Consider the following 13,690-nt stretch of genomic DNA (forward strand, 5'->3'; position numbering starts at 1 on the left):
GGACAGGGCTGAACGTATGGGGACTTATATTCTGAATTTTACCCTTATAGAAGGGATGTTTCTCCCTCTTGTGTGACCATATATTTAGCTATAGGATCCTGTTTTGGTGCATAGATGAATGAAATAAGGACTTTTAAAATGTATTAGTCACCGGCATGGATTTATAAATATTATTATAAATAATAATGGAAAAATTATGGCCCCAAACACCAGCACCGGGACTTGGTCAATCCATGGTGGAGCCGAAGCAAGAGGCTGGGTTGAGTAATACCTTCATTTTGAGAGATTTGGGGATAAAAGCACTTTTATGCACATTTAGGCTGTGGGTTCGGGAGCTCTGGGGTTTAATCCTGCCCTTCTGTGTCGATGCCAGAGCATATTAATTGTAGTTTATTAATTACGGCGTGCATGCTATGAAAAGCCCCTTGCTAACATGACGATGCTCTTTTGCTCCTCATGGTTTTCCACCGCTCGGCTTGTCAAGGGAGGAGAAAAGCATCAAAAAAATCGCTTTAATTCCCTCCTGCATCGCGGGGTTTGTATGCTTCACGTTACCTGGCCGGAGCGGGCTCGGTCGAGGGCATTCAGCACTCAATGATAGTCTAAAAATAAATGCAATGAGATATTTTTTTGACCAGGGAAATGGCGTTTTGGCTCCAGCTGCTTCGCTAAGAAAAAATTCTGGCAGGAATGCCAGAAAAGCTGCGTTTTGGAAACGTGGTTGTTTCATTTTACAATGGGTTTTTATTGTTGAAAAATGGATGTCACGGGTGGGAAAAGCCAGACCTTGGGCTACTGCGGCAAAGGAAGATGTTTTGGGTTAAACGCGGCATGGTGGGTCATCCCATGACGATGGTTTTTTGCTTTTTGACTGCCGGCATTTCTATTTTTGATGGAAAACTGCTTGCGAGGAGAAAAATGGATTATTTGAAGTCGGGCACCTGTGACTTGATTTAATTTTGCCCCAGGTTTCAAGCCACCGAGGGATGCAAAGAGGGATGAACGGGGGCTTGGGAACGCTGTAGCGGGGTACGTTTTTCCATGGGATGCTTGGCCAAGGATAACGCTAATGGGAATGGTCTGTGGCTAATTACCCCTTCGTGCCGCGGCTTCGATAACGGGAAAGCGGATTGGAGGAGGAGAGGTTTTGCTCTCCAGGCGACGCGGGAAATACCTCCTCTCCCTCCCGATGGCTTTGCAATAGGGACCGCGGGATGCGGCTGAGACCGGGCGCTGGGATGCCGAGGGATGCTGACGCTCTTGGGATGAACTGATGCCGCTTTGGGATGAACTGATGTTGCTTTAGCTCATAAGCAACGGAGCTTTGGAGATCAAGGACCAGAGATGAGCACTCTCTGTGTCACTCTGTCACACAAGTTAACTTCTTATTTCAGCTCTGAGCAAGTGTTTTCCAGCGCTAGGGATGGTGCAGGATCCGGGCGTTAGGGACCGGCTGAGATCCCGAATGCCTTACGTAGAGATTTCCCACCTACGGGGAAACTTTGGGTTATTCCAGGCTTGATGGGGACTTTCTCCACCAACTCGCTCTGCCGAAGAGCATCCCCCCCCCACCCCGAGTTTGGGATTCGCCCCATTTTGGGAGGCGCTCAGCTCCCTGCGAAGGGCAGGGGGGAGCCGCGTGCTGCTCTTTGCCTGTTTCCTCATTAATCTTGATTACGGAGCCCTCGCGCCCAAGTTAATGTTCTTGTAGATGCATATCAGTCATGTAGCTGGGAATCTCTCAAAAGCTAATGAGGAATCACATCCTCACCACGTTATTACTCAGCTAATTAGTACACGGGCTTCTTCTGGAAAGGTCAGGAAAGAGGAGCTGAGAAATTTTGCCTTTCGGAACCCTTTTTTGTGCCGAATCGGGGTCATTGAGGACAGACGGAGGAGACTCGCCTGCAATACTCTGCCCTGGATTTAATTTGCTCCCAAAGGATGTCGGGGATGATGAGGCTTTGGACCTAGTTTTCCAGGCTGGATCTGTCCCTCGTGAGGATGGGAAGGACAGGAGGACGACAGCTCCATCCCAAAATAGCGAATTTTTTTCAGGGTGTGAGGTCTGGAAGAAGCGAATCCAGCCTTTTGCAATGGGATGGGGCTGCAGGGAAACTCTTATTTATTAAAAAAATACGGAATAACCCCCCTCACGGTCTGGATGGGTGCGCTTAGCCGGGAAAGGAGCATCACTCCCCATCAGCTCGGCTCATTTCATGCCTTTCCAGGGGACTGAACCCCCCGGGGCCGTCAGCCGAGCTGCTTTTACCAGCCACTGTATTCACATGAAATTAAAAACCAGGCGAAACCCAACTGAGCCAGACACCCAATACAAACGGCAATATTTTTATCCACCAATTTACATCACTTACTGTCTCCTTCAATGTCCTGGGATCCGGCTGATGGCCTGCGTGCTTCTCTCTGGGTTTCCCTGCGCTCAAATACCAAACCTGGAGGCTGCCAAAGACACTTTGCCACGGGAAAACAAGTCCTGCTCTAAATGTTTCAGGATATTTAGTTTATGCTTCTCGCACCGGGTCATTGCTTTTGCTCCGGGGGAAGGTTGTGCAGCCACGAGGCAGAGCCGGAGCTGCAAGGAGCTAAAATTCAGGTTGAAAAGGCATGGGATTTTTTTATTTATTTATTTATTTTAATGTTTATTTTGCAAGGAGATAGCTCAGAGTGCAGCCATTAAGCCTCCCTTTTCTCTGGACAACCCTTCTCCACTTCCCAGCCTAAAATCTCTGCCTCCTTAAGCACCTCACCCATGGGTTACTGCATCCGAGGGTGGAAAAAAATTGCTCCGTGCACCTCCAAAGAAAAACAGTAATATTCCAGCTTGCTCGGGACGGGAGTGAAAAAGGGGATGGTGAGCGATGGAGCCGGGGGTTTGCGGCTCAGCAGGGCAAAGCAAGAAGAGTAAAAAACCACATCTCAGTGGAGGCATCTCGGAGCAGCGGCTCTTACAGAAGCCGAGAGCACCATTTGGGTCGAGCGCGGGCTGTTAACCCGGCAGAGCGGCTTTAAAACAACAGCAGCGCGCTTGGCTTGGCTGAACTCGGTTTTACCTCGGGGCCGGCTAGTTAGGCTGGAGCTTTTTTAGGGTCCGCTGAGTTTGCTGGGATACGGCCCCGCCAGCGCCTGTTCTTCCTACCCTGGCTATTACATTCCTGGGAAAGTAAAGAAAAGGCGATGTCTCTCGGGGGCCCATCAAATCCATGATCAAATAAAGCGAGATTTGATTTCCAGACATCTCCATGCAAGAACGAACCGTGGCTTTTCCCGGTGGATGAAAGGCAGAGGGAGAAGGGAGGGAAAATCCAGCTCATTCAAAGGAGTTTTAGCAACTAATTGATTTTCTTTCTTTTTTTTTTTTTTTTCCGCTGATCTACGCAGAGCCTGATTGCTTTCAGCGTGGTTATTTAAGAAGCGGGCCGTAACCCACCAGTTTCCATCAGACTGGTGTCACTGGTTGTGCCAAAGTCTCAGCATGGGGGCTGCTCCCCATCCCCATCCCAGGGAAACTTTTTGCCCCGGTGGTTTTTTTGCAATTATAAGCCCCAAAGGAGGACGCTGGTGGGTTTTTTTTGCATGGGGCTGGCTTTGTGCAGCTGGAAATGAGGGGCGTTCCCGTGATTTTGGGAAGCTGGTAGGGTTAAGCTGGGCTTGAGGGCTGTAAGAAAAGGTGTTGGGGAGACAGGGCGACCACACGGGACCGGAAAAGAAATCAAAAGTAATTGCAAAAAAGTTGATTTTGCAAAGAAAAGAGGTGTGTTTTTGGGAAGCGCTGCTTCTCAGGTGGAATAGCAACAGAAAGAGGCCTCCGACCTCGAGGAAAAGCTTCCTCCAGCCCCCTAATCTCTTCTTCTGCCGTGGCTGTCTGCAAGCCCCAGGCCATCCTGCTCCCTACCTGGGCTTTTCACAAATCATACTCGCATCTTCCCCGATGTCCAGGAACTAATTAAATCCGGGGAGCTGGAGGAAAACAAGGTCATCTGCGAAGCAGGGCCACGGAGGGATGTGCATCCCCGGCTGGCGTGTGATTATGGGGGGGACTGAACGGCTCCGGGGCTGGATCCTGCTGCTGGCGGGCTGCAGGGAGAGGGGAATTGCTGAAGGAAGGGGGATCAGACGAAACTGCTGCCCCAGGGCTCCCTCTGGCTACCTGTGTCTGCACCCCACCCCCTTGCCTGCACCCCACATCCCTGCCTGCATCCCTCTCCCTCCTGCACCCCACATCCCTGCCTGCATCCCTCCCCCTCCTGCACCCCACATCCCTGCCTGCATCCAGCATCCTTCTTATGCCCCCCCACCCCCTCCGGACCGTTCCCCCCTGCCTGGGTCGCACATCCCCTCCTGCACCCCCTCCCTCCCTGTGCACCCCCCCCCCCTCCATGCACTCCCTCCCTAAATCGCCCTTCCCCTCCTGCACTCTCCAAACCCCCTCGCATCCCTTCCTGCACCCCCTCCCTCAACCGCGCACCTCCTCCTGCACCCCGCGCCCCCCATACAGTGCCCCCCTCCTCCCGCGCCCTGTCCCCCCCCCCCCTCAGTACCCCGCGCGCCCCCTCCATATACCGCGTTGCCCCCCGTGCACCGCGCAATCCCTCCTGCAAACCCCCGTTCAGGACTGTGCATCCCCTTCCTCCCCCCCCCCCCCCATATACCGTGCCCCCCTTCCTGCGCCCCCCCCCAATACACCGCGCCCCCCCCTCTATATACCGCGTTACCCACCCCCATACACCGCGCAACCCGTCCTGCTGCCCGCCCCCCCCCCCCCGGCACCGTGCATCCCCTTCTCCACCCCGCAACCACCCCCCCCGCATCCCCTTCTCCACCCCGCAACACCCCCCCCCCCGCATCCCCCTTCTCCACCCCGCAACACCCCCCCCCCCCCCCGCATCCTCCGCCTGCATCTCCCCCCCCATATACCGAGCGCTCCCTCCTGCACCCCCGTACGGCGCTCCCGCCCCCTCCAGCACCTCCCGGGGGCCGGGCCGGGGCGGGCTCAGCCGCGGGGGGGCCGGGGGCGGGCGGGCGGCCGGCAGCTCGCTCCGCTCCCGCTGCAATAAATCGGCTTAGGGCGGCAGCGCGGCCGGATCAGCGGCGGGTGCGGGCCGAGGAGCTGGGGGCGGAGGGGAGGGGAGGGGAGGAGAGGGGGGGGGGGGGCGGGGGGGGGGTGGTGGTGGTGGTGGTGAGACACACGGAACCGGGCTGAACCCCCCGCCGCGATGCCCGCCTGCCGCCCGGGCGGGGGGCTGGGGCGCCGGTGAGCCCTATGGGGCTGCCCCCCCCCCCCGCGGGCATCATGCGGACGATGAGCCCCCTGCTCCTCTGCCTGCTGCTCTGGGACCTCCTGGACCTGGCGCTGGGTGAGTGCCGTCCCCCCGTCGTCCCCCCCCCCCACTTCCCCGGGACAGGGGACCCCCCCACGGCCCCTGGTTGAACCCATTAACAGGGGTCCTGGACCCGTTGATAGGGCAGCCGTAATAGGGCACCTGCTTTGGACCCGGTTATTGGGTACCGGTGCTGGGGGACAGGGCGAGAAGGTGGGGGATGCTCGTCCCTCACCCCTTGGCCAGCATCGCTGGGGGGGGGGGCACCAGTATCCCCCTTCCTCGCTGCTCCGTACCGGCGTGTCCCAGCCCTCCTCCAGCCCCAGCCCTGCTCACTCCGTACGGGTGAGGAGGGTGTCTGTGCCTTGGGGACCCCCATGAGCTACAGCTTTTTTGAGGGGGTCGCAGCACCCAGGGGCACCCCAGCCCAACCCCGCCCCTTGGGCACGCAGGGGGGTGACCCAAACCCCATAGGTGGGAGGGAGGGGTACCCAGCGGGGAGAAGCAGCCCCCCAAATCCCTGCCGTCCCGGGGGTCTGCAGCTGGCTGAGCTCCTAAATGGACATCTTGACTCCCCGCTTCTCTCTGCAGAGGTTTTAATAAGAGCCCCCCCACCCCATCCCCAAAAGCGGGGCTCCCAGGACGTGAAAATTAACAGGGCAGGAAACTTTCCCCTCCTCACGTCCCGGAGGCTGAGGGGTTGCCGTGCAATTTAATTTCTTGTGCATTTGAAGGCAATCTTCCTCCTCTTTTGCCCCTTTCCCCCTTTTCCCCCGTGTGTCCCCCTCCCCGTGTCCCCCCAAATCACCTGCTGCGGGGTCTCAGGTGGCCGCTCTTTAATGAGCACAGCGAGACCTGGCTGCTCTCCGGAGGCTGAGAGGCTTTGCCAAGCGCTGGGTGACGGAGGGACGAGCAGAGCCTGCTCGATACCTCCTTTTTTTTTTTTTTTTTTTTATTTTTTTTATTTATAATGTACTTTTTCCTCTCCGGAAAGCCGCCGTCAGCTGCTGCAGGGCGTGGGGAGGGGGAGCGGCGGCCGCGCTCTGCGGGGTTGAGCCGGGGAGAGGTTGATACAAAGGAGCCAATTCTTCCCCGGCATCGCGAGCAGCTCCAAAATCATCCCTCGGGGATGACGGACCACTGAGGTTATTAGCCAGAGCCCGGCTTGGATTTGGCTGAACCAGGGGTGGGAAGGCATCGTGCATCTCCTGCATCCCTCTTTGCCATCCCCCTGATGGGTTTTATGTGCTGCCAGGCTGCGGCTGATGCTCTTTTCCCCCTTCCCCGGTTTGCTCCGCGCATCCCGAGCATCCTGCTGGCATCGTGCCGCCGAACAGCACGCGGTTGATAATAAAATCTGCGCGGCTCAGGGCAGGGGGGAAACTCGTGCCAAATCCAGTCCTGCCTCCCACCTGGATCTCCTCTCCACCTCCACCATGGGTTTAAGGTCACGGGTAGATAATTTTCAAGGAACAACGCGTCCCCCCGGCTTTTCCCCAGCGGCAAGCTGTCTGTCACTGGCTGGTGGATAATTTTTCCTTCCTTTCTCTTATTTTTTTATCGCTGCAAATTGGGCGATTGCTCTTCTGCTGCTGATCTGTGAGAGCGGGCAAGCGGGTACAGGGAAATCTGTGTTTGAAATGTGTATTTGGGGGGGGGGGAAGAGGTAAAAGTTGTTTTGCAGTGGGTCTAGAGGAAGCCGGCGGCCCCGGGAGCGGGTCGTGGGTTATAAAGCGATGCGGGAGGAGGATCCCGGCATTGGGCAGGGTCTCGCGGGCAGGTTTGACGGGCAGCGCTTGGGTTTGGACATCCACGAGCCGGGTTTTGGCTCTTAAAAGCGCGCTGGGACTTCGCTGCTTTCCCATATCCTGAGGATCAGCTGCGTTAAGTGTCTCCTAGCCCTCGGTGGAGAAATGCTGTCCTAAAAAAGCGCTCTGCTTTTTCAGCAAACAGCTAAAAATGGTTGCAAAAAGCCTGGTTTTGGGGTGGCTGTGCCCATCCTGGTGCCTCCCTTTGCTCTGGGCAGCGGGAGGCTGCGGAGGCCAAGCGCTGCTCCCGAAATTCGGCGGGCAGATGGCTTTTCCGTGGCTGACGGCATCCTTGGCTGGAGCTGCCGGCGTTGTGGCGGCGAGGGAGGACGTGCCCGCAGAGGCCCGTCCCCTCCCCAATCCCGGCGCTTCGCTCCCGAGGGATCGAGCAGGATCTGGCCACGCCGCCTGGGAAGATGCAGGCGGGCACACGCCCAACACGCAAACTCCCACTGCTCTTCCCTACAAGTGCATTTGCCCTCGGCGTCTGCCATATACCTCCGAAGCCATTTTTTGGGGAATCTCGCCTGTTTTTATTGTCACCTTTATTGCACGGTGCCGGCTCGGCGGGCAGCTGCCCCCATCGCTGCTGCATGCAGGAGGAGCAACAAGGTCCCACTGCCGGCGCGGAGGAGAGCGCTGGGGGATCCATCAGAAGCGCTTCCTGTCCTGCAAAGCATCTCTGCCTTCGTGGGAGCGTCTTGGGGGTTTCCATCCGTCACCTCGTAACGAAAAGCCCTTTTATTTACCCGAACGAAGCTGCTTGCTTCCTCGCTGCGCGGTAGGTCAGCTGGATCCTTCTTAATGTGTTATACATCCCTCCGGGGAGCATCACCCCTTGTAATACAGCTTTTTTCCTTATAACAAGCTCAATCTCTTGATTGAGAGAAAAAGCTGCCTAGGGCAGGGCTAAGTGGGTTAAGGAGCCGTCAAGATGAAAAAACGAGGGCGTGCGGAGGAGGCGAGCGGCTGGACCACGGATAAGGATGGAGCCGCAGCCTCAGGGGCCCCCCTTGGTTTTGGAAAGCCGGGAAGCCCCATCTGCAAGCAGGGCGATGGCTTCTTGGCATCGCCAAAATCAGGGCTGGCTGATTAGCCAGCGCTCAGCTTGTTGCCTGAAATATGTTCCCATAAAATGTTCATCGGGGTTTGTTTTACAGCCGTGTAAAATCAGAGCTGTGTTTTGCAAACATGAAAGGGAGGGCTAAATATGTCGAGTTTTGATCTCGGTGAGATATTTATATAGCCCTTATCTGAGCGGTTTGCTTTAGCTTCTGTATTGCCTCCCATGGCACCTCCTGCGATGGGAAAAAAGGGGAAAATTCAAGTGTAGCTCCTTATTTGAAGCTGCTTATGGGTTTTCTGGGCTTTGCCCCAAAAGGGCAGGTTTGCTGGGGCTGGGGTTTGCAGGGCCCTGCCCTTAGGGATATGCCCATGCTTGGCTTCTCCAAGCCAAAAAAACAGCTTGGAAAAATCCCTTTACAGTTACCATTTTTATCGGCAGGCTGAATTTCTCCCCCCTCTCCTTCCCCAGGGACCCCACGAGGCTTTTTCTCGCAGGGATTTTCCCAGCTTGCATGCAACCCCTGGGGCAGCTCCTCCTTGCAAGCCTGGAAAAGCTCATTCTTCTCCTTTCCGTAGGAAAATAACAGCGTGCGGCTTTTGCCGGGGCGATGGGAGCCACCTGCTTGCGTCTCTGCTGAGTTCATTTAAAGAACAGAGGTGTTGGGTGGGAGTTTGTGTGCTGGGGCGGCGAGGGGAAAGGAGGAGCATCCTCTGCGCCACGTGGGAGCAAAACCTGCTCTAATTCACCTGCAAATGCACAGCACTGACCTGGAAAGCCGTCCCACGCTCCCTCCATCCTTTTCTACTCGTGCTTTTCCCTGGCAAATCTTGCATTCAGCTCAGGGTCACCTCTTTTTAAATCCTTCCCTACTATTTCTATGAATTCTGCGTTTCCACGAAGCCTGTGCTTTGCTCTCTGGATAAATCCAGGCCATGCAGGTGGCTGAAGCCCCTTCCGAAAATCCTCCTAACCGTGCTAATTGCCCTTCCCCAATTAGCCCAATTTTTCTTTTCCCACCAGCTGCTTTTTATAGCCGTTTAGAGCTGCCAGTTTGAATCCAGAGCTCTTTAAAAAGCTTTAACACAGGCAAGGATCTTCCCTTCACCTTGTATCGTTCCCAGCTAATAAGCATCTTCAGGGTGCAGAGATATTCCGGGGCTTCATTTCTCCGCAGAAACCCTCATGCGTTAAATCGTGTCTGGTCCCTGGCTGTCCCTGAGCATTTCTGACGCTCCCCCATATGTCAGAGCTCAGTTTTGGGGTATTTACCTCCCAAATTCCCTTGCTGCAACAAGTAATCCCTTGGTATTAATCGCAACCCCCCCCCAAAAAAAACCCCCTAGGGATGCTGTAGGGTTTGGGTTGGGGATGTTGCTCCCCTCTCTGCTGAAATAAGGACTTGTGTTACAGGTCCTGGTTTTGCTTCTAAGAGCCTTGAGCTAAGCAGCCCCTGCTAAATGCAGCGTGCTACGTACTCTATGCTAAATGCTATATGCAATATGCTAAACGCTGTATACATCACAGCCCTCCTATACGCCCTGTGGCCTCTCTGATGCCTCCAAGCACTTCCCGGCAAGGTCTACCCTGGCGCTGCGTCCGGGCTTGAGCAACGTGGAAATGCAGCTCAGCTCCTGCATCGATGGATTTTTATGGAGCATCCGGACGTGACCTTAACCACGCTCTCACGAGCCTCCCCTTCCCGTGGAGACGGTTCAGGGCTTCACGTGCCCCACCTGCCTTTTTTTTTTTTTCTTCTTCTTCTTTTTTCTGGTTGTCGTTGCAGAAACGGTCTTTTCTGTCAGAAGATCCTTGGCTGGGAATGCTTGACAGGGGCTCGCCTTGCTCCTTTTGCCAAGTGCTTTAAGATCCGCCGATGAAAAGCTCCCCACAGTGTCGGGATAAGAGCAGGTTTTATTTAATCCAGATCCATATTTAATCCAGGTTTATTTAATCTCTAATGGTTTGGGAATTTGAGACAGGGGCAAGGATCATGCTAAGGCTCCTGCAGTGCTTGCCAAGGGAAAAGCCTTCCAGGGAGGTGGGGATGGAGCCGAAACCTCACCCTGGCAAGGATGGAGATGGCTGGGACCTGCCTGGGACCATGTACAGGGAGGACGAAGTATCACCCCCTTGGGACCCGCCGGTGATGGGATTTCCACAGTGCTTTGGGTTTTTTCCCCTATTTTCTAAGATAAAAACCTTGATTTCAGCGATGCCAAGTCAAGTCTCTTTGCTCAGACGTTGGCGAAGAGGAAAATCAAGGGAAGGAGCCCCCAAAGCCCCGTTTTTCAGAAGCAGGAGGTGCAGCTCTCGCCTTGCAAACTTCCCGGCTCGTAAATCCCGCTGCAAGGAGCCGAGGAGGGAGGATGCAGCTGATGTGGCTGGTTTTGTTCCCTTGCCAAGCTGCTCTCTTTGCCCTTTTGTTTGCTTTCTGCTGAGGCACTTGGAGTACTGATGGGCTTGTTTTTAACTAATGACTGGCGCTCACATTATCTCTCCCCGGCATTATCTCCTTCCCACTTTTCCTGTCTCCTTCCTAAAATAAACCGTCAATCACGGGCTTGTTTTCGCTGCTTTTGGGATGGGATTTGCTGCCGTGAGAGCCGAGGGCAGGAGGGCTCATAGCAAAGCACAGGGACAACAACCCACCGCTGTGGTTCCCTCTGTGGAGTTATTATATAAACTGAGGGTTTTAGGGTCTGCAGAGCCATTTGGACCGGGGAAAGTGCGTGCCCCGCTTGTTTTCACTCTCAGCCGGCTGAGAAACGGGGTTCATCCCCCCCCCCCCAAACACCGTGTCAGAGCCCTCCCCGATATGCTTATCTAGTGGGGTGACCTCGAGCCCTTTTGGGGTGTCCCTCCTTGCTGCGTCCCTGCGATCTTGCAGGGTTAACACCGGGGGTACGCGTGTGTTTGCAGCAGGAGCCAGTGCTGGAGCTGGTCCTTTGAAATGCAACTAGCGCTTGTATTAGCTAGAAGCAAAACTATCTTTAATAGGGTCCTGACAGCCCCGGCGAGGGAGGTTTGAAGCAGGGAAGGAGGTTTTTCCAGCGCTGGGCTGAATCCAAAGCAAAGCCCTGCTTGCCGGAGGCTGCCCGGAGGGGAATTTGGCTCCTGGCTTCACAGGGGTTTAGCCCTCAACTCCAAGGAGGTTTGGGGAACATCAGGAAAATACACATTTCCCAGCGGAGGGACGTTGCAACCCAATGGAAAGGCGATGTGGTGGTGCAAACGGGGCATCGCCGAGCCCTTCCCGGCCTCCAGACCACACATTTCATCTCTTCTGGTGCCGGGAGCGCATCTCCATCTGCAAAACCCTTCTTGGCTGAAAGACTGGGTGTCTCGGAGGCTTTGCAAAACGGAGCAGGGGAGGCAGGGATTTAGTTCTTCTCCTGCCCAAACCTCTGTATAATTTCCCATTTATGTAATGCCTTCAACAATATACTTCGGAGGGGAGGGCGAAGGGGATTAGCAGCAGTTATTCCAGCCCCGCTCCGCCTCCCTGTGCTTGTAGATAAATCCTGATGCTGCATCCTATCTGCCCAGGACGGGGAAAACGGGAGCCGGAGACCCCTCTGCCGGGATGCGCCTGCTTTGCACGTGTATTTATACCTATTTGTTTCTTTGCAAAGGGATCTGCAGCGACGGGGATGGGCTGGAGTGATGCAGAGATGCTCCGTGATGGGGGTTTGGTTCTCCCCAAGGGAGCAAAGTGATGGGTGGGATGCAGGGTGGCGGGGGGAGACATGGTGGGTGGCACTTGGGTTTGCTTCTAGGTGGACTGCCATCCGTGGAAATGCTTTTTTTGGTGGGTGGGTTTCATGGATAACCCTGGATTTGCTGGTAGCAACGTTGCTTTTGATGGTGCTCGTGCTGGGGAGGACACCCGGCTGCTCCCTAAGGTGTGTTTTGCCCTTGGTGCTGATAATGCTTGAAAAGAGGAAGATGATGAAAGGGGTGATTTTGGCTGGCAGTTGTCATCGTCACGGGCACCGAGCGCTGGCTTTGGGAGCTGCTGGCTCATCGCAGCAGGGCTGAGATGGGCCGTAACAGCAGGAGGGGGAGAAAAAGGCTCCAGGTCAGCAGGTATCACCAAAAGCACCACCCCGATTTTGAGGTGGTGGGGATGTGGGCAAGCTGAGCTCCCTGTACCCCAGCGAGCCCTCTCGTAGAGATGAGCACCTTCTTCATGACAAGTCGGCTGTTGTCTGCGTCTTTCCTTCTGCAAAAAAAAAAAAAAATCCTTGGTTTGGTTGGAAATGGTCTGGAAGGGGATTTTAATGGCCAAGTAATTTAGGTTTCTATCCCAGCCTGCACCTCCGGAGAGCAGGGTTCAAAGATCGGCTCTAAGTCACGCTCAGGAAGATTTCCAGCCTGAATTCAGGCAGTCCTTTGATGTACCCTGATCTGAGATGCTTTTTCTACTCCATCAAGCATCTTTCTTGTATTTTTAAGCCCAGAAAGGCCCTGTTCCCTGCAGATTTAGCTTCTGCACAAGCTATTAGAAGAGGGGGACCACACGCACAGGCTTTGTCATCCCACCCCCACGCCCCGCTTGCAGCACCGAGAGCATCCCAAGAGCCGGTGGTTGAATTTGGCTGGTTTTCTTGCTTTTCTCCTAAAGATATACCTGCCAAGTTGTATGGCAGAAGGACGTGGTGACTCAGAGCAGGGTGGGAGGATTTGGGCAACTTTGCCTTGCCTGACACCCCAAAATATATACAGCAAGCTGCTGGGGAGCGGAGTTTTTCCATGTAGGATGAATTACAGACTAGATCTGCTGATGGAGAAGCACCATATAATGGGTAGATATTGCTCCAGAAAGGGTGCAAAAGATGTATCACCAGCAGGAATAAGACTGGGTGATAACACTGCTGGTTCAGCTTCCAGACAGACCATCATTCATGGAGAAAAACCTCCAGCGCTTCATCTCTGCTCGGACCATCTTCCCCTTGCAACTTGATAATGAGATATTTTCCATAAGTGCTGGCCGAGACGGCTCTTTTTAAGCTGTATTTGCATCTTGTTGTGTTATTATGGCTTTTTTTTTTTTTTTGCTTCTCTAAGGAAGTTCTTTGCAAGCAGTTGATGTATGCAAACTGGCTGGAGATAGTTGGGTTTCCTCCTGACGGAGAGCGAATTTACGCTGCTGTAATTATAGCAGCGGCGTGGGAGCGCAGGCAAGCCCGGTTTCCCAATTAAACCCTTCTGCTCCTAGAAATCTGTCTTTAATATTTTTTTTTTTTTTTAGAGTGGGAAACCACTCTAAGAAGTTTCCTAACTTCATGGTAGGCAATGATTTGGAGGGGGCAGGATTTGGGCACTTGGATGTTAGGGATGCTCGTGCCTCTGGGTTTGTTTGCATGGACCACTCTCCTCTGCCTCCTGATCTGCGAAAAGCTTCCCGCCGCGAGAAAACAACCCGACTCTTTAAAATTGAAAGGGCTTATTTACACAATGTTATCTCTCTGGTGAAG

General features: G+C 54.5%; 1 protein-coding gene and 1 long non-coding RNA gene across 2 annotated transcripts in view; one reads left to right on the forward strand and one right to left on the reverse strand.

The window, feature by feature from the left end:
• Nucleotides 1-265: 265 nt before the first annotated feature.
• On the reverse strand, nt 266-4,976 carry LOC143168960 (uncharacterized). The gene is made up of 3 exons (XR_012996817.1): nt 4,936-4,976; nt 2,376-4,095; nt 266-1,489 (listed from the first exon to the last, which is right to left on the reverse strand). It is a non-coding gene; the product is annotated as an uncharacterized LOC143168960 (long non-coding RNA).
• Nucleotides 4,977-5,205: 229 nt separating this feature from the next.
• IGSF21 (immunoglobin superfamily member 21) overlaps nt 5,206-13,690 on the forward strand; it is a 43,581-nt gene continuing 35,096 nt past the window's right edge. The window contains exon 1 of the mRNA XM_076356264.1: nt 5,206-5,375. Within this exon, the coding sequence (XP_076212379.1) occupies nt 5,282-5,375 (94 nt within the window). The 5' untranslated portion in view covers nt 5,206-5,281. The remainder of the gene's footprint in view (nt 5,376-13,690) is intronic.

Source organism: Aptenodytes patagonicus, chromosome 19 (assembly GCF_965638725.1).
Source record: "Aptenodytes patagonicus chromosome 19, bAptPat1.pri.cur, whole genome shotgun sequence".
NCBI lineage: Eukaryota > Metazoa > Chordata > Aves > Sphenisciformes > Spheniscidae > Aptenodytes > Aptenodytes patagonicus.